Source organism: Crocodylus porosus, unplaced genomic scaffold, assembly GCF_001723895.1.
Source record: "Crocodylus porosus isolate Cpor-Errol unplaced genomic scaffold, CroPor_comp1, whole genome shotgun sequence".
Classification (NCBI taxonomy): Eukaryota; Metazoa; Chordata; order Crocodylia; family Crocodylidae; genus Crocodylus; species Crocodylus porosus.
This window is the reverse complement of record NW_017728906.1, coordinates 109,388,605-109,408,712: the sequence shown is the minus strand read 5'-3', so window position 1 is coordinate 109,408,712 and position 20,108 is coordinate 109,388,605. Positions and strand designations below refer to the sequence as shown.

At 43.0% G+C, this 20,108-nt stretch overlaps 1 protein-coding gene across 1 annotated transcript in view; it reads right to left on the bottom strand.

Annotated features, from left to right (window-relative positions):
• DCT (dopachrome tautomerase) overlaps positions 1-15,352 on the bottom strand; it is a 36,915-nt gene extending 21,563 nt beyond the window's left edge. Inside the window, exons 1-4 of the mRNA XM_019529754.1 lie at positions 14,791-15,352; positions 7,414-7,713; positions 2,984-3,084; positions 615-781 (exon numbers count right to left, since the gene is read on the bottom strand). Coding sequence (XP_019385299.1) covers positions 615-781; positions 2,984-3,084; positions 7,414-7,713; positions 14,791-15,103 — 881 coding nt within the window. The 5' untranslated portion in view covers positions 15,104-15,352. The remainder of the gene's footprint in view (positions 1-614; positions 782-2,983; positions 3,085-7,413; positions 7,714-14,790) is intronic.
• Positions 15,353-20,108: the final 4,756 nt, after the last annotated feature.

The window sequence follows — 20,108 nt, the reverse complement described above, 5'->3', positions numbered from 1 at the left end:
ATCTGATCGTAAAAGGCCACCAGGTTGGTCTGACAGGACCTTCCACTGATGAACCCATGTTGGTTGCCCCTAAGTATGCAGTCTCCTGCTGGCCCCTCCTGGATGTGTGCCAGCATAATTTTCCTGTGGTGCCCCACCCACAGGAACCTGGCTTGGGTGGTCCCAGGGAGAACCGCAGCTGCAGAGGGAAGCAGGCAGGCTCCCTCCGGGGGTGAGGGGAAATCAGGTTCACTGCTTTCCTTGGGCAAAGCCTGCCTTCCCAGGATGCTACCAGGCTGCCTGCAGGGCTTTCTGCAGAGCCACGGAGCTGCACGGAGCCCGGTGCTTCACTTTGCAGCTGTAGGGGCAACAAACTAAAACTCCTTGGAGGAATTTTAGTTTGGTGTGCCCTAAGTCATTTAAGGCACATTATGCCAGCAAATTTCCTACAGCAGCTGGAATTAAGGCACAATATGCCACTGAGGCATGCAAACACCAACACCATTAAAGCAGTTGAAATGCATTTAGCCCACTTTAAAGTGTTGTGCACAGACGCCTCTCATTTTGTCTATACATCGATACTGTTGATTAATGGGTGAAATCTGTGGTGGGGAAGGGGTTAGATGTTCTCTTACCTATTGCATACTATTTCCCAGTGTGAGAATCTTGAATTCTGACTTATTAGGCTTGGATCGTCTGGTCTTGATGCTCCAAAAAGCTGATCTGTACACACATCACACACATTTCTACCTGTGGCAAAATTCCAGTAAGGCAGTGCAAAGGACTCATTGCCAGTCAGTTGCTATAATAAAAAGAAATGTATTAGCACTTATTCACTTATTATTATATCATGTTTTATAAAGAGAGAGAGAGGTTACTGAAACCTATTTGATTGTTTCTTCTATATTTTTATAGCTGAAACCAGTCTATAGATTTCCCAGAATATTATTTTAACTTCACTCAGGATATTAAGCCATTGGTGCCAAGTCTATCAAGGTTGATAATGCTCTTAAGTAATTACTGTAACATCTGATGGTATCACCTGGTAAGTGGCTTCTAAGTTCCAAGTTCTACTGAGAGCATTAAAAACTCAAAAAAATGACAATTCTATATTCCTAGGAGTCTCAGGAGAGAGACTGTACAGAGAATAAGCCAATATGTTGAGTGAACTAACTTAAGTTAAACCAAGACTGAACTACCTCTTCACCCCTTGTGAATGAACAAACATCCTTAACATTTCAATGTATAAGAATTTACTCTATCCCAGATATCAGGAATACCTTGACAGGCTGGACACCTTCAAGTCAGCCAGCCCTGATGGCTTACACCCCAGGGTACTCAGGGAGCTGGTGAGCATCATAGCTCAGCCCCTGGCACAGTTCTTTGAGAGCTCTTGGCACTCTGGTGAAGTGCCCAATGATTGGAAGAGGGCCAATGTCATGCCTATCTTCAAAAAAAGGAGGAAAGTAGATCTGGCAAACTATAGGCCCAGCAGCCTGACCTCTATCCTGAGAAAGATTGGAAAAGATTATCAAAGAGGCCATCCTTAACAGACTAGCTGAAGGCAATATCCTGAGGGATACCCAGCATGGGTTTGTTGCGGGTAGGTCTTGCAGAACCAATCTCATTTCCTTTTACGACCAGGTGAACTATCACCTGGACAAGGGGGAAGAGATCAATGTTGTATATCTTGACTTTAAAAAAGCCTTCTATCTGGTATCCCATAATCATCTCTTGACAAAACTGGCTAACTGCAGCCTCGACCTCACTACAACTTGCTGGCTGGGGAATTGGCTCTGCGGTAGGACCCAGAGGGTGGTGGTCAACGGGAGTCAATCGTCTTAGTTCGCTGTGACCAGTGGGGTCCCACAAAGCTCTGTCCTAGGGCCTATGCTATTTAACATCTTCATCAATGATGTGGACATTGGTGTCAGAAGCGGACTGGCCAAGTTTGCCGACAACACCAAACTCTGGGGTAAAGCACGCCTGAGGACAGGAGGGCGATCCAGGCAGATCTTGACAGGCTCATGAAATGGGCAGACGAGAACCTGATGATGTTTAACACTGAAAAATTCAAGGTTCTTCACCTTGGGAGGAAAAACCTGCAGCATGCTTATAGGCTTGGCAGTGCTACACTGGTTAGCACTACAGATGAAAAGGACTTGGGGGTCATGACTGACCACAAGATGAACATAAGCCTTCAGTGTGATGCTGCAGCTAGTAAAGTGAGCAAAATGCTGGCTTGCATCCATAGATGCTTCTCAGGCAAATCCTAGGACATCTTTCTCCCCTTGTACTCGGCCTTGGTGAGGCCGCAGCTGGAGTACTGCATCCAGTTTTGGGCTCCACAATTCAAAAAGTATGTGGAGAAGCTTGAGAGGGTGCAGAGAAGAGCCATGTGCATGATCGGGGTCAGGAAAACAGACCTTATGATGAGAGGCTGAGAGCCATGGGACTCTTCAGCCTGGAAAAGTGCAGGCTCAGGGGTGATCTGGTGGCCACCTATAAGTTTATTAGGGGTGTTCATCAGGGTCTGGGGGAATGTCTGTTCATCAGAGCATCCCAAGGGATGACAAGATCGAACGGTCACAAACTCCACCACAACCGATTCAGGATGGACATAAGAAAGAACTTCTTCACTGTCCAAGTCCCCAAGGTCTGGAATAGACTGCTGCCAGAGGTGGTTCAAGGGCCCACTTTGAACACCTTCAAGACACATTTGGATGTTTATCTTGCTGGGATCCTATGATCCCTGCTGACTTCCTGCCCCTGGGGCAAGGGCTGGACTTGATGATCCTCTGGGGTCCCTTCCAGCCCAAATGTCTATGAAATCTATGAAATCTATTATTAGTCTATGAAATCTATCAGGTTACTCCAAAGAAATCTGGGATGATGCAACAGAGCTTTGTAGTAAAATGGAAAAGCCAGAGTATTAAGAGATATATGGGTATTAAGAGATATATGGGCATCTTTGAAAGATACCAAGACAGGCTGTTTGACTTACCTGAAGATCTCTTTCTAGCAGCAGCAAGTGATACCTATGCCAGGTAACAAAAGCAGGCCCTTGATGTGAGAAGTCTATACCAGTGAATGGACGGCCAGGTCCTAGAACCAGAAGGTACAATCAGAACTTCATGTCAACTTGAAATTAGACAGAACACTTCACAGAATTACATTCCCAGTTTGAAGCTTGATTCCAAAAGAAACCTCACAGTTTGCACTATTGGAAACAGATTCCAGCAGAAAGTTAAGGATGGGAAACTCTTAATTTAGAAATTGCTGAAAATATTCTTCAAAATTCAAAGTCAGAATATTTTTTTACTTTGAAAAGCAACTAAACTTTGAATTAATTTCTTTCACATATCTTCATATTGTCAGAAATCCCACCTATTATCTACTATGTATGGTCTCCCTATGTATTCAATGAAAAAAATATAATACTTCTGTGAGAAAAAAAGAATATGTCCCATAATCAGATGCCAATTTTAAAGGTCACTTCTCTTACCACATTTTTGAAAAGCCGCATCTATTATCTCTGAGCAGTTTTTATTTTTATTTTTCTCCCACCCTGACTGGCACAGCTGAATTGAAGGAGACAGCCAAAGTGACAATAGCTGATTGCACTGTTTGGCAAGAAGATACACTTTGGAAAAGGGAGAGAAATTTGGTAGGTTTTTTTCCCTCTTTCATTAGGATAAACTATAGAAAGCTAATGACCTTGCCTCTGTTTCTATCAGCAGTCTCTTGACAGATTCAGGAACAGAGCTGCCCATGCAATTTCAGCATCCCTCAATGGATGCAGTTTTACCAAAAAAAAGATTCCCCACAACGCCAATTAGGAGATGTGTATATGTTGCTATCAAACAGTTCTGGGATATCTATTTCAGCCTGTACATTCACCAGGCTGCTGTGTTTGGGTCCAAATACACAAGACCCATGTGTTTTGAGCTTCCCCAGTTCCAGTACGTGCCAACAATTTCTCTGGTTCCAGCCCCTCTGGCACACTTCCTTGGTACAAACTCTCAGCTTCCCCTTTCATGGAAATGGGACCCTGTGGCTCAAGCCCCCTACAGCTGGTACTGATGCCAAAGTACTCCAGGACCTTTTTATAACCCCAGTATTGTGTGCATTTTACAGCTTGCCTCCTTAGGGACATGAAGGAGTTGAAACAGAGGGGCACACAGCTTGTAAAGGGTTCCAAAACTTAATGGGCCAGAGCCTATTCCATGTACTGGGCATCTAAATGGACTTAGATACCAATGTACTATTCTATTCCACTTTGCTTGAGTCCCTGGAAATATATTAATGCATCTACTTTTGCAATTCATCAGCTTCTGACCCTTAAGACTGAGTCATATAAAAGCTGGAAGGAAGAGGACCTACACTTTCTGCATTACCTGTTTTTCAGGGACTCAAGCAGGTTGGAGTTATTAAATGCCTAATAACCTTAAGCAGGATGGAACTTAGGTGCCTAATAAGTAAAATAGAATCTGGCCCTCCTAATTCTATATTAGATGGTTTAAGCAATAAGCAGATTTAGAAAACCTAATAAATATACCTGCCTCAGTTTGCTACTATTCTAGGGGGTGCTTTAATGCAATGTGCAGTAGCCTATTTTACTGCACATTAAATCATCACATAAAAAACCATTAAATGACACTAATGTGCAATGAAATAGGCTACTGCACATAAAGCATCACCTAAAAGCCATCCAAAATTGTTACTGCACATTAAGGCAGCCTAATGTGCATTTGTTTAGTACCTCATGTTAGAGGTACTAAATTTAATGCACATTAGGAAAAGCACCTTAATGTGCATATAGATGCACCCTAAAATGCTCTTTGGGTTTAGGTCAGTGTCTTCTTTGGAGACTAGATCCTCCTGCACACAGCTTCTCCTCTAGAGCCTGTAGTATCTGTCTCTCTAAGCAGCCAGCTTCCTTCTGTTCTGTCCTAGCTCACATTTCTGCTCTCTCTCCCTCCCAACCCCTCACTACAGAACTAGTACAAAAGCCTCTTTAATAGCCTACAGTTCCCTTTGTGAAGTGCTCCCAGATCAGCCACATCAGGTGACAGAGGTTCCCTATCAGATGACCCATTTCTTAGTTAGTGCAGCCTTGAAAACCAGCTTGGCCTGGGGAGCAACCATCTCTTTATCCTAGAATTTAACAGACAATCAGAGTTTAACCAAGCTGAGCACTGGCCCTGTGCCAGGTGCAAGAATTTCCTTTTAGCTTAAACAGTTAAAAGGCAAAAGGTGGTAGAGAGGGCAAACAGGCTCTCCTATTCAAATGGAGTTTGAGAGCTAAAAAAATACATACCTAGAGAGTCCCAGCACTAAACAGAATTAGGAAGTTACACATAGATTATTCAGCTTGCCACAGATGCCTGTTGTTCAAGACACCACATTCCCTTCTTCCAAAAACAAAATCTCTTATATGTGGCTATTTATTTTTAAAAGAGGCCAGCTCTTTTTTGCTCAGGGACTGCCCTACTAGTTTTGCCTCCTAATCCCATCTAGTGAGCATGATAGACCATGATGCTGATCTCTGTGGGTACTTACAGACATTTGAGGAGGCTAGGAGGAGGTTAAATTAAGTTCAAAATGGTCATCTGATCCAAGGTAAGTCAGGATGGGATGGCTAGCAGAGGGGCTGGGGGAGGATCAGGGCAAGTGGAGTCTGTGGGGGAATCAGGAGCGTTAAACAGAGTCTGTGGGGGTGGTGATCAGTGAGGGAAGTGGAATCTGCAGGGAGGATGGGGGATTGCAGGGCTAGTAGGGTCCATGGAGGGGGTTTGGCAGGATTGGGCAGCAAGTGGGGTCTGTTGGGGGGTTGGGAGGATTGGGGGCACTAGTAGATTCTACAGATTCCAGCATGGTAGCATCCAGGAGTAAAGGGGGGCTAGCAGGGTGCACAGGAGGTGCTGAGGGGAATGGGGGGGTTCCCCTTTCCTCCCTCCCCAGGGTCAGGAGTTATTTAACTCCCCCCTAGGCAAACCTACTCCCCCCAATCCTGCCTGCCTCTCCTCCCATCCTCATTTACTTCAATCGGCTCCAGGCACCTGTGAATGCTGGTAGAACTGGCACCAGGAGTGGCTTGTAGAATGGGACACTTAGCAGGCCTGGGGGAAGCTGGTTGGTCTACCAGGACACAGAAGCTGAGAGGCTAAAAATAAGCCAGTACCAGGGGCTGTGCTGGGAACTGTACAGAACTTGAATTAGATCAGTTCCTCTGGACTCAGCCTAAGTTAGACTACTTCTGAGATGCAGTTAACTTAGATTGGGTTGGCCATTTTTAGACCAATCTAACAATCCTGAACTTCTGTACAGTTCACATTTAAATCCCAAATTAGGTCAACCTAAGTGTGAAGTCTGCACCTGGGCAATCTAAGTTAATTCAGGTGGCCATTTTTAATACAATCTAACCTTACCATAACCTCCCTGAATATCTGTACCTAGTCTATATAACCTCTACCCCTTGGGGCCAAAAGGTATGCTGGCCAGAAGGTCTATTGCTCAGTGGGATGGTCACTGCCCCCAGAGACAGGGGCCTTACCCCTGTCCCACTGTCAATTGTATTCAATGTCTATAAAATACCAAATGCAAAAAAAAAGCATTGAGGACAGGAGCAGAAACCAGGTACACTCCTGCCCTGGCTAATGTTAGCCAAATAAGAGCCATTTACTTACCTTAAAGGGATTTGGATTTAGGCCCAGCTGTTTAATGCAATGACAATGCCCAAAAGTGATATTTCCCAGAATGTATAAACTATACAGCATCCCTGCATTACAGTTACAGCACAGACAACAGGCAATTCTCTCCCTGATCCCAAAAAAGAATAGCTTGCCCATCCAACCAGACCACACTAATATAGCCACAACATAGCTATTGTGAGACTTACCTCATTTCTAGTTGGCAGATACAGACATATCCAAGTGACACAGAAGGTACTTCTAAAGACAGTAACAGATTCAGGAATGCTGTTTATACATTTTATGTAACAACTCTAATGCAAAATGCATAAGCAGTCCCAGAGCAGAGGAAAAGAATTAGCATTTTTCTGTGCTAGTCATACAACCTCTTGCTTGCTGTTCTTCTGGTCCCATGATTAATGTATTCCTTTCTACACAATGGTGCAAGCTTCAACAGGATGAAATCTCCATCCAACCTGGCGCCTAACCTGGTGGTTAGGGCTCTCCCCAAGGAGACAGGAGATGCGGGTCTGAATCCCAAAGAAAGTTTATAATGTAACAAAACAAAACAAAAAAAACTGCACCCAGATCTCCTGAGTCCTCAGTTAGAACCATAACAATGAGATCATACTTACTTCTGCTGTGATTTGAACACCTTTAATCATACTTATCTTTTTGTCAATAGTTACACTTCTACCCTGTTCTTTATTTTCTAGATCCCCTTGTAAAAGAAGGCACCAACCTAATAGGGTATCCCTGACGGAGTAGTAATGAAGCCACACAAAATAATTATAAATACTACAGTTTGCAACTTGTGGTTCAGTTCCATTGGACCCAAGCAGACTCAGCCAGTGTTGAGTAGCAATCACATAATCTGGGTGAATGGTATTCTTTGCACCGTCTAAAGCATCTAAGAACTGATCTCTCTCTTCTGCTGTCAAGGAATGGATGTTCTTCCGGACAACTAGTGGCTTCTTTTCATCACAGTTGGAGCCAGTCCAGCCAAACTTGCAGTTACCACAATTATAGCCAGCAAAGTTCCCTGTATTAAGAGAAAGCATGGGTTCGTGAAATAGTGTAAATTAATCAGAACACAAATGAACTGCATAATTATTTCATTTGTTAGTCTTCCTTGCCTCCGGAGATTTCAGTTCTTGCAGTGTGCAGCAGCTGAGTAGATTGGCTGCTTTGCCAATTGCTAAACTAAAAGGATGGCTCATTTCCCAGAAACACAGCAGGGCCAAGAATCACATGAGGCTGCTTATCATGGTAAAGGCTCGGATAAAAGGCTTGGTTCTGAAAGGTGCTAAAACCTTTGGGCCCTGATCGTCTAAAGTATTTACATGTCTGAGCAGCTTCATTGAAATCAAAATTAAGCACTTCAGCAAAAGATGTTATTGGGTGCTGTTCCTTCACTGGGCCTCCTGTACTCAGTAACTTCCAGGATCAAACACTAAACAGAGTTGTCTGACAGATACTCCTGCTCTTTAAATATATTTTAAAAAGCAGAAAAAAGCTCTTTCATTGTATTTAAGCATGGGATAAAGGCAAAAGCCTGAGAACTACAAGAGTCTGTGTCATGGTAAAAATGTATAAGCGGGATCCAATGTATAATCATAACCTCTAGGAACCACTGCAAGAATAGCGATGTTGGCATACTAGAGTATCATTAAATGATGCTGTAATCCTATGTGGGAGTCAGAGAACTAACATTTTGGGCGGTATGGATGTTTACCTTTACCATTAATTAACCATAGAGTCCAACACCATTAGGTAAATCTATGTTAAGTACTCTCTGAGCCAGCAACTTAGTCTCCAACATTACAAAATAACTCTGAAGACTTTGTATCAAGAGCCACAGTAATTCCTATGCTTCATTTTCAGCAAATTCATACTTTCTACAGTCAACTTACCTTATATCAAAGTTCAGTTTCTTCTACAGCCACATCATCAGGTTATTTTTGCTAATCTTGTCAGTCATTGGCTACAGTAAGTGACGTACTCTTATAACTATTTAACAATGGAATCTCTTTCTGTTCTTTCTAACCCAATCAGCTTATGTACTTCAACAAGCTAATGTCGGAATACCTTTTTCTACTTAATTAACCAATAAGCTTCTGTTAAAAAATTGTAATGGAAAGATATTATTATTTAGTTCAAAAGCTAAACTAAACTTTAGGTTTTGCACTCCAGAGTGGAAATTAAACACATGTTCACAATACACAAATTAGACATAGAAATGGAAGGAGAGGCAAGAGTAATTACTGACAAATATTACTTACAACTTTTCAGTGAACCTAAAGAATTGTATTACCCAACAACTGCAATGATATGCCAGAAATCATTTGACTGCAGTTCTCATTTACAATAATCACTTTTAATGAGTTTTGAAAAATGTATGTCAGATGCTTCTCAATTACTGACACCTTGGAGTTTGTATAACTCAGACTAAAAACTAGCCCAGAGTTTCCAAATGAAGAATCCTTTCAATCTGAAGTTGATACTTCTATTAAAATAATGCCTTTTGGCATAATTAGCAATACATGCTAATTAACAGGTCCAGATGCTAATGCCTCCATTCAGAAATGTTACTTGCACCATGCTTTTTTCTAATTCCAAACACACAGCGTATCCAAAGAATGAACTGCTTGACCACTATTCATTCTGGTATAGTGGAACCAGTCCGGAATTGCAATCACTCCATTTCATTTTAAGAATTTACCCAAGTCAAGTCAAATCTTAGTTACAGTAGGAGCACTTAAATGAATGGAAAAATTTATGCCACAGATTCAATGTCGCCATCTGAAAAGAATTAATTATTTAGTGTTATTTTTCAGTTAGATTCATGCCAGGACATACTTTGCAGTTACCAGAATATTGAGTCAACCTTGTACAGAAAACAGTTTTTGGAAGAAATGGGTTTACCACCGTAACGCTCTTTAGGCACAGGAGGAAAGGCACTAGATCTCTCAGTTGCATTAATCAGAATCTAGTCTTCAGTTAAAAAAGAACTAAGGCATTACATCTACTTAGGACTAGAAAGGGGAAAGAAAACTGTACAGTACAGTGCATCATTCCACTGAAAAGCTAAATTCAGAAAATAATTAAAGTAACCTGAAGTTTTAAATGTGTCCTCAGTGGAAGTTATCAAGTTAAAATGAAGCTATTTATTGGGGTATTTCAGCAAAATCTTTAAGCTCTTTCTGAAAATCTTGGTTACCATTACTTTGAAAATGTTTCTCTGGTACCCCTAACTATGAGCTACACCAGTCAGTCCAATAAAATCAGGCTCCTATTATGTGAAGTTACAAACCAGCCATCTAACACAGGGGTGGGCAATGTTTTCTAGGGGTGGGCCAAAATGACCCAGCGTGGGCTGCAAAGCTGCCACCACTATTTGCCCCTGCTGCTGCTCAGCTTCAGTGTTGCATAGGTGAAGCACCCAACTGCCTGGCTTCAGTACAGCATGGAACCATGTGGGAGAAACCCCCTGCTATATCCAGCCTGACAAAGACAAACACAAAATATTGTCCAACATATATTTTAAAACATGGATGTTCAGAAACAGCCAATATAAAGAATTAAAGGAAAAAAATGCACAAATATAAAGACTCACTTTGAAGAAACAATTAAATATGAATCCAGCTCCTGCATTACCACCAGGGATCCTGGTTTTCTCTGATTGAAAAAAAAACAATTTTTGAATTTTAGAAAGTAACCCAAAATCCATATATATGTTAGTGACATTTCATTTTAATCATGGAAAAATGTGGATTTTAGGTTACTTTTTTTCATCCAAAAATTGGGCATTTATTAATCAGAGAAAACCAGGATACCTAATTATCACAAGCCTTTTAGCACTCCCTTGGGAAAGGACCTGAATTTGGTATCAGTGTGGCTACATCAGAATAAACTCCAGAGAAAAAGTCATCTCTTGGGTTGCAAATGTTGCTCCCACTTCTGTGTTTTATCCCTGCAATACTACAGAATGGAAACTGAAGAGAAGAGGAAAAGTGTAAAAGGGACCTGAGATAAAAGAAAACAAAATAGATAGCAGAATGAGAAATGAAAAGAGAAAAGCAAGATTTGAAGATGCATAGAAAAAAATAACCCAAAAGAACAAATGCTCTAGTCAGGTAGTTTAACCCCAACACTGCAAACATCAGCACTAACAAAGGTATTCATGTGAAAAGTACTCATATCCTAATGAAGTCAAATCAACCAAATGGGACTAATCTGAGTAATGCTGAGCACTTGAAGAAATTTTTACAGAATTGTCGCTTTAGTAACCTAAGCTCTAGGAAAATGGGTTTCAGTCAACTCAGTCCTTCAAAGCCAAAAATCATAATGTAGGGGCATTTTGTCTGGACCACAGAAAAGCAAAATCTTCTCTGCTCTACACAAACCGTTAAAATCCCACCTCATTGAGCATGTCTACACATGCATGAATGTGCTTTTCCTAATGCACACTAAATTTAGTACTTCTGGGCACTTTTACACTTTTACACATACTCTGGCGATGAGAGGGGTAGTGCTTTGATTAGAGTGGCTTCAAGAGCCACTCTAATTAAAGCGCCACCATGTCTCGTGTATCAGTGTCTTTGCACTTAAAAATGGCAGCAGCAATGCTTGTACTAAAGCTCATTTGATAAGCTTTAGATCAAGTGCCACCAACGTCATTTGTTAAGTGTGGGGACTCACATACACAAGACAGAGGACACCGCTGGAGTGCAGCAATTGCCACAATTAATCAATTAATCAATTAATTGAGTCTGCTCTGATGCACTGGAATTCCAGCGTGCGGAGCAGCCTCCATGCTTGTGTATTGGCACCCTCCAATATGAGGTCCTAAATAAATGCATTTAGGTGATGCTTAATGTTCAGTAGCCTATTATATTGTGCATTAGCATATTAGCATAGCTTTTTACACATCACTTTAATGCACAGTAGAGTAGGCTACTGTACATTAAAGTACACACGTAGACGCACCCATTGTTTCATAAGAATACAGTTAGAACAGACATTCTGTTTCAGAATTTACACATATATCCTTTCACACTTACATACAGCATAGGTATCTCCCAGGGTGAAATGTAATTCAGCATGCTGGGTATGCCTACACGTGTATTTACGCTGGCTTAAATATACTGCACAGAAAGTTCCTGCATAGTCAGCGGGGAAAGGCCAGTATCTATACATGCAGGAATGAAGTTGCATTAACATTGTGTGTAGACTGGTTTAAGAAAAAATTTCTCCTAAGTGAGTCCACACACACAGTGTTACTGTGCAATAAGGCGTATGCACATATTTTACTGCGCTGTAACTAATCAGGCGTAAATTTGATACCTGTATTATGAAGGTATCAAATATATGCTCAAGTCAGTGTAAGTCACCATATTTCTTGCGCAGTACAGGTGTGCATGTGTAAACATGCACCCGTACTGAGCCATAATTTTGGTTACTGCACAATAGAAGTGCATGTGTAGATGTGCCTGCTGTGCACTAAGGCACTGATTAGTAAGTCCTGCATGCATAGAAACATATTTATGCACATGCTTAAAGGCTTTTTTGAATCAATGCCCAGGTGGAGATGTGTCACACTACATTTAGCTTATGAAGCAATGTGGGATTTTTCAAGATGAAAATGCTACATTATATTTTCAAATCACTCTACAAACAAAATGCAATTGGATTTTTAATGTAAGTCTGGACAAAGGCCAAGAGAGAAAGGAAAAACAGATTTAGGCTGCTAGAACCTTTTAACTTTTAAGTGGAGCTGGTAGCACCACCTTTTATTCAAGTAGTGCCTGGTACCCCACACTATAAAATAGCTGATTATAACTTTGTGAAACTTCAATCACTTGCACTGAAGTTTTTTCTATAATATTTCAGCCTCAGGCTGATTTTCTTTGGAATGTTTGAGCCAAAATCTGTTTATCCATTTTTAAGAATGAGAATAGGTAAAAAATATACGTTTCTATGTCAACATCGGCCTTTTCTTTGAACAGTTCTAGAACCCACATGCTTTGACCTGAAATAAATCTGCCTTCTGCCCTTCCTCTAAAAAATCTGCTCAAATTCAGCAAGTGCAAAACCTTTGAGGAAAAAATAATGTAGGATGCACCAGCTCACTAAATGTTAACAATTTAATCCCTATATCTATATATCTATATATTAGTGGTGTTTCATTTTAAACATGGGAAAAAATGGATTTTGGGTTACATTTTTAATTCAAAAATTGGGGATTTTGTTTTCAGAGAAAACCAAGATCCCCAGAGATGAGGACCCATAAAGAGAAATCTAGGACTTTGTAGCTGTATGACCCCTGGTTGAAGATATGGGGGTCTGATTAGCAGAAGTGCAATGGAAGCTGCACTTGAGTATACAAAGTGATATAATGGTGAGTCAAGAGTCCCATAGAAAAGCCCCTCATTAAATGAATATTCACCTGCATTATGCACAGATTTGACTAGTGTAAAGTATGTATGGCTCTGATCCACATGCTGAACAAACAGGATAAGACAAAATACAGAACACTGCTGATTTGTTGCAAGATGCCTATTCTGTTCACTGAATGAAGCAGAACTTGCATGGAAAAACATTGTCATTAAAGTTGGTGTGATCATTCATATGCACAAAACTGATGAATTAAGATGTTGCATAATCCATCTTATTTCTAGTATTTCCTAACATTTAAGAGGCTGATTTTCAGCTTTACATGGTTCTTTTCATACAAACTTAACACAATCATACGTGCATATTTTCTGTACTGTCCTGTATGTGTAAAAGTTTGCAGACCTTACCTTGATGAATAGTCCCATTGGGTATGTCCAGACAAGCACAGGTGTCTTTTCCCTGGGGACAGTAGCAGCGGCACACCTTGTGCTGCTGCTATTTGTTCCTAGGGAACACCTGTGCCACGCGCACTCTGGCACGTGGCAAGTTACCCCAGGTGTGATAGGGGATGCTGGGACCAGCAACTGTGATGACCCCAGCAGCCTTACCTGGGGTTTTGGTGGCCTCCTGGGGCTGGAGCAAGAGCAGAAAGCCTGGCCAGCAGCAGAGTATAGCTCCAGCTGGCCAGGCTCTGGTTTTGAGTGGTGTGTGCTGCTACCACATGCACCACCCCGCTTTTTTCAGCATGGGTTTTTTGACCCTGGGATCTCCCAGGGTAAAAAAAAAAAACCCACACTCCAAAGTAGCAACATTGGGAATGCCTGCAAGTGCAGCATGTGGCACTGCAGACAGGTCCGCGCTCTTCTGGACACAGCCATTGATGTCAGTATACCATAGAACACTAAGGAGCTGAAGTTCACATAGTGTATTCATACCTAAGGATTCCTAGATCAGACCATGCTACATGAGCAAACTAATTAACACTGTTTTTGAGGTTCTGTCTACACTGCAAATGCAGCTGTAACAGAGGCCTGTTTACATTACCATTTCTCTCCACGAAGTTCTCTCTTCTGTCAAATTATTCTCTTTTTGCAAGATAGAAAGGGCACTATTATTTATAAGCACTACATTAATTCTCTAGCTGTAGTCAAAGCTTAAGCACATGTATTAAAGCATTATTAAGTGCTTTTGGCTTTAGCCCAATTATTACAGCAGGTCCATTTAGGACTGCAAAGTAGGACTGAATGAATTATGCTGAGGGACAGCTAGTATCAACCAGACACCAGGAAATCTTCAGCATGGTATGTATACTCTGTGGTACAGCTCTACTCTAGTAGAAATTAAGATTCAGTTTGATATGTAATGATACAGTTCAATATGTACTCCATTCTATAGTCCTAGTAGTCACAAACGCTGTCCATCTTAACAAAATAGCAAGGTTGAAATATGAAGGTGAATATCCTTCTGGCTAGAACATAAATGAGGTTACTTGCTCACATACACAGGAGGAAAGAAAAGAGATAATCATGTTTTAACCCTGACTGGACTGTAAAGCCAGCACATATTCTCATCCTGTGAATATAGCACAATGGCTATGACAGTGGTATACTGGGAATCTAGTTAAAGTTGAAGTCTTCCTGAACACTTTTCCCCAGTCAGGGATTTTCCTGCCTTTGCCCTTGTCTGGATCAGGGTTATCAGGGCTCTTCCCCCCTCTTCTCACCTGTGCACTGGCAGCTCTGGTTGAAGAACTTCAGGGGCCATCGTTCCCGATCATCCACGTTCCGTAGAGTGTAGGGGCCACTCCATGGCCTGGCATCTGCTTGCAACTCTGTGCACGATCCTCTGCCCTGGTGGGAGCCACACACATTGCTTGGCTCTAGCCCCAAAGCTGGACAGCAGCGCTTGGCCCGCAGTGCCTCCACTGTCATACAAGCACGGGGAAACTGTGCCTCAGCCTGTGGGGGATAACAGCAGCTCAGGTAGCTCAGTACTGTCCATCTGAACCACTTTGCCCGCTGCTGCAGGCAGGTCATTGCTTCTGGCCACAAGAAGCTTTCTCTGTGGTTGGCTCAGGCAGGGGCTGCACAAGGTCAATGACAGGAACACAGGAGTTTCATTAACAGCCTCTCGACTCGAGGAGAACTGCAATTCTTCCTGGTTTCTCAGCACATCGGTGCCCTGACTGACTGAAATATTTCCCTTTGCTGCTTCTTATGTTGGTATTTGCAGTGTTTAATTTAATCCTGGACTCTAATTGCCTTGAATATGGTTCAAAAGGCAGAAGTCTTTGCTCTGTGGTGCTAGCCAAGCAGCCAAAGCTTGAGGGGATTTATACAGAGGTTGGGAGAAGCCCTCATTAGAAGGATTAACACTGAACAAATCCTCGTGTTTAGCACATGACATTGAGGGTAAAAAAGAGACCAGTGAGAAGAAGGGAAATGAGTTCTGAAGAGTACTGGCATTCTGTCAAGAGGGTGAATGCCTTGGATTTATTTCTGTCTTGTCCATCTCGTGCTTTGCGAACCAGTTGGCATTACATGTAAGAAAGGATAGATGGAGGGTTTGAGGGTTTGGGGGAAGCCCTGTCATGTTTTTTTTTTAATTATCACCCTTAAACAAATTTAAAGTGGGAAAAAAATCCTTCAGTTTTTAAATGTTCATTCACTGAAGGGTGACACTGTCACTGAGGCATCAGTTTGAAAAATCAGGGAAAGGTAAAAAACAAAGGCTTACTATACTCATGCCTTTAACAAACATAACAAAGCCACTAATGACATTCACATCAAGAGTTACGCCTGTTGATATAATGACTGAAGAATAGCCAAGGCTTGCACTGTGATTCTTTAAGGTGAGGTGTGGAGAACAGCTCAGTTCTTCTATTCTCTTCACAGGCATGCTAAACCTGGCTTGTCCAACATACAGCCCATGGGCCTCCATGCAGGAAGGGACAAGGTTCCCAGACACAGCCTGCAGCGAACAGTGCCCCACAGCAGGGCCTGGGCACACACACGTTCCCTGGTGCCCAAACAACTTACCGGGCATCCTTGAAAGCAGGTGGAGGTGGCAGCGCAGTGCCAGGGCTGGGGCTCAGTGGTGGAGCCACGCAGGGCCAAGGCAGGAGTGGGGGACGGTGCGGGCACACACAGCCACCGGGGCAGTGAGGCGGTCAGCAGCAGAGTGGAGGGTGACTTTCCCATACATCCTGGGGAGGCTGCGGCTGGGAGGACGAGGAGGAGCCCGGACCCCGCTCCACTCTGTGCCCAGCTCCACTCTGTCCCTGCCCCACTCCACTCTGTGCCCAGCTGAGCCACGAGTTTCTCTCACAGCCTCTCAGATGCACTGAGGAACTCCCACTCCCTCCTCCCTCCCGGCGTGGCCGCCCCCTGCAAGGCAACAAGAGGCAGAGACTGCCAAGCACCATGCAGGTATCTCCCGACACATCCCTCCACCTTTGATTAGTTTCCATTCTGGCTGATATCTTTTCCACATTTGATCTGTCAACTTGAATTATGCTTCTTTCATTATGCATTATGCAAAAGTGTTTATTTTAGTCAAGTGTTTGGTGTTATTTCATTGTTGCTTTTATCTTATTTTTATTTTGGATTTTAAACCACATTTCCAGACCCATTTCATTGTCACTTCCTGCAACTTCATTGGTGTCAAAGGTCACGTGACTTCACTTCCTGATGTGATACCACTTCCTGTCAGGTCTTTGAATATGGCTCGCTGGCCCACTGGGTGATAAAAACTTCATGATCCAGCCCCGCATTCAAAAAGATTGGATACCCCTGTGCTAAACTATATTTAATTTTAAGAAGATGAGCTCCTTCCTATTCCATTCCATTTTTTATATTTAACTTTGCTAAATTATCACAGGAGATGTATAAAAAGAATGCATTTCCATATTACTTATTACCTACCTATTTCCATATTATTTCTATACATCTCCTGTGATAATTTAGCAAAGTTTAATACAAATCAGCAGTCATTTGAAATATTTAGGTAAATTTTCAATATTACCTACTGTGGAGAAGCTCTCCATTGTTTCATTCCATAAAACTCTCTAGGGGCCTTTTCTTCCCTATACCCACATGGAACAATGGGGAATATGTTCCTCAATATGTATTCTGCACTGTCTGTATAGGTCCTCCTTTTCACATTTCTCTCTTACACCTTTCCTGGCAGAGATCAACATATCAATACTCGGATGATCTGAAATTCATCAAAGTTCAACTTTAATACCGGGGAGGGGCAGGGTTTAGCCAGCATTAAAGGACTAAACAACATGAAAAAAAGGAAAAGGGTAGTTACTAAGAATGCCCTCCTGAAACTGGCAGACAAGGTTCTTTGGGTAAATCCAACATCTTCTATTAGACCAACTAAAATAGCAGGAAAAATGCTTCTTTCCAAGCTTTCAGGTACAAACACTCTGCATCAGAACTCCTGGAATTGGTTAGTTCATAAAGGTCAAGGATTTGTCTCATTTCCCCAAATGGTATGTATAGATAATTAAGCAGCTACACACTTGCTATAGTTTCTTCCTTTTCATTACCTATTACCAATATCCAAAGGCTCCACCTGTTTTTTCAAAGATGACAAGCAATTACCTCAGAAATTCTAGTACAATGGGATCCTAGTCAGACACCCCATAGTAAGGATAAAGTAGTCATCATTCTTATACCAGTATTAGTCAGTCTAGTCTATGGCAAATTTACCCCTCAAAAAGTGTGCCGGTAGTGTGTCCACGTCCATGCCCAGCTTCATGCTGGAGTACCCTTTTCCTAGATGCAAATAGGTTTCCACAACATGTAGAGGCTCAGGCCGCTTGTACTCATGGCAGGGGTTTAGTACCCTAAACTGAAATGGTGGTTTTTTAACTGTGATGATTAAAAACCCACCGTTTCAATTTAGTAACTTTTGGCACTGTTATGGTGAGGGGCCCAATCCTTTTTTTTTCACAGAGCTAGCCCACATCTCCCATGGCTGGAGGGTGAGCTGCTGGCAGTCTATGAGCTGCCAGGAGCCCTGGTCCTTCCCTCTGTGGCAGTGCCACCTGGGTAGGCTGACAGCAGGCGGGTACCACCCAGGTGGTGCTGCTGCCATGGCGGGAAGGCCCAGGCCCCACACAGCTCAGAAGCCACCAGCAGCTTGCATGTTGGCTGTGGGAGAGGCAGGCAGGCTACACAAAAAAAAAAAAAGTATTGGTCCCCTTACCACATTTTTTTTTCTCCTTAGCAGAGCCTGCCCAGGTGGGGCATTAGCTGCACAGGTGCTGCCCCAGCTCACAGGCAGCACCCACCGAAGCCAACCCTTCCCTGAGCCCACACTCTAGAAGCCTGTTGGGTACTGCTTCCCACATGGGCTCTAGGAAAAGTTGGCTCTGGCACGTGCTGCCTGCAAGCTAGGGCAGCACCTGCACAGTGAGCACCCTGCCTGGGTGGCCCCAGTGGACACCACCACTGTGAAAGAAAGGACAGCTCAGGGGCGAAATGGTCACGGTGGCAGCTCGCATGGGTAGGCTCCACTGAAAGAAAAAAAAAAGCAGTGAGGGGCCTAATCCTTTTTTTTCCATGGAGCCTGCCTGCCTCTCCCATGGCTAGGAGGTGAGCTGCCAGCAGTTCCTGGGCTTTAGGGGGCTCTGGGCCTTCCCTCCACAGTGGCAGCACTCCCCAAAGCCACCCAGGCAGGCAGCCAACAGGCAGGTGCTGCCTCAGCTTGCAGGCAGGACCCAACCTAATCCAACTGTTCCCTGAGCCTGAGCTGGGGCAGTTCCCACCCTCTTGTAGCCCAGCCAGGTGGGCCCAGGTGACACCGCTGCTGTTCAAGGAAGCTCTGGGGCCCTCCATAGTTCAGGGGATGCTCAGCCCACCAGCAGCTCACCCCCCAGCCACAGGAGATGTGGGTAGTCTCCACGGGGGAAAAAAAGGATCAGGCCCCTCACTGCTTCTGCCTTTAGCAGAAGGCTCTCCCACAGCAGGGGGGCAAACTGTCAAAGGCTGCAACTCACAAATAGCTACATTGCAAACCAAACTACTTGTAGATGTGGTTTGGTTTGCAGTGTAGTAAACTCATTTAAATCTTTAAAAACTCTGGACATGTACAGCCTGATGCAATTAAACCGCAAAAATGGCCATTTTTCATCATGTTACAAGTGCCCCAAGTGTCTTAGGCCCCTGCCACACATTACACTGAAGATGTGCTTAACCAGTTAATCATGTCTTAAGCTTTAACCTGGCCACACATTAAAGCAAGTAGTGACATTATAAAACAAGGAATAAGCCACAAAGTTATTCCACGAGAAATTTCTTGTGGAATAACTTTGTGGCTGGTTCCTAGCATACTATCAGTTACGGGGCTCCCAGGCATGGGACCTTGCTACTCACTGGTACAGGAGAGCTCAGAATCATGATCCCAGGCTCCCCCTACACTGACAATAAGGCGTGATGGGATCTGATGATCGATCCCAAAATTGTCCTTCCTGCTATGCAATGTAGCATGCCAGGAAGTGTGATTGTGTGAATCATTCATTAGATCCCATCATGCCTTTACCTGCATCTCTGGCAGGAGCCTTAATAGCACATACTGCAGTCCACTAATGCTGTAGACCTGGCCTTGTTTTCACTCATTACTCTAGAATAAATTTACTGTGGAATAAAATCTGAGATAAATTACCCTATAACAATCATGTCATATGACCACAACCCTGACTGGGGTTCCTAAGACCCATGGTAATACAAATTATAAATCATAACAAAATAGAAATAAGCCGTAAAAGGATCTGAAGCAACTTTATAACACAAGTAGAAGTACAAAGAAAAAGTGCTGATTCTCTACTCCTCTTTCTCTCTCCTTCTTACTTCCATCAAATCATATCCTCTTAATGTTGATTAGATAGTTTTGAAACTTGTAGGAAATTCTCCCTCACAGTACTGCATTGAAAATAATTTCATAGATTTTCATAGATTTCATAGACATTAGGGCTGGAAGGGACCTCGGGAGATCGTCGAGTCCAGCCCCCTGCCCAAAGGGCAGGAAGTC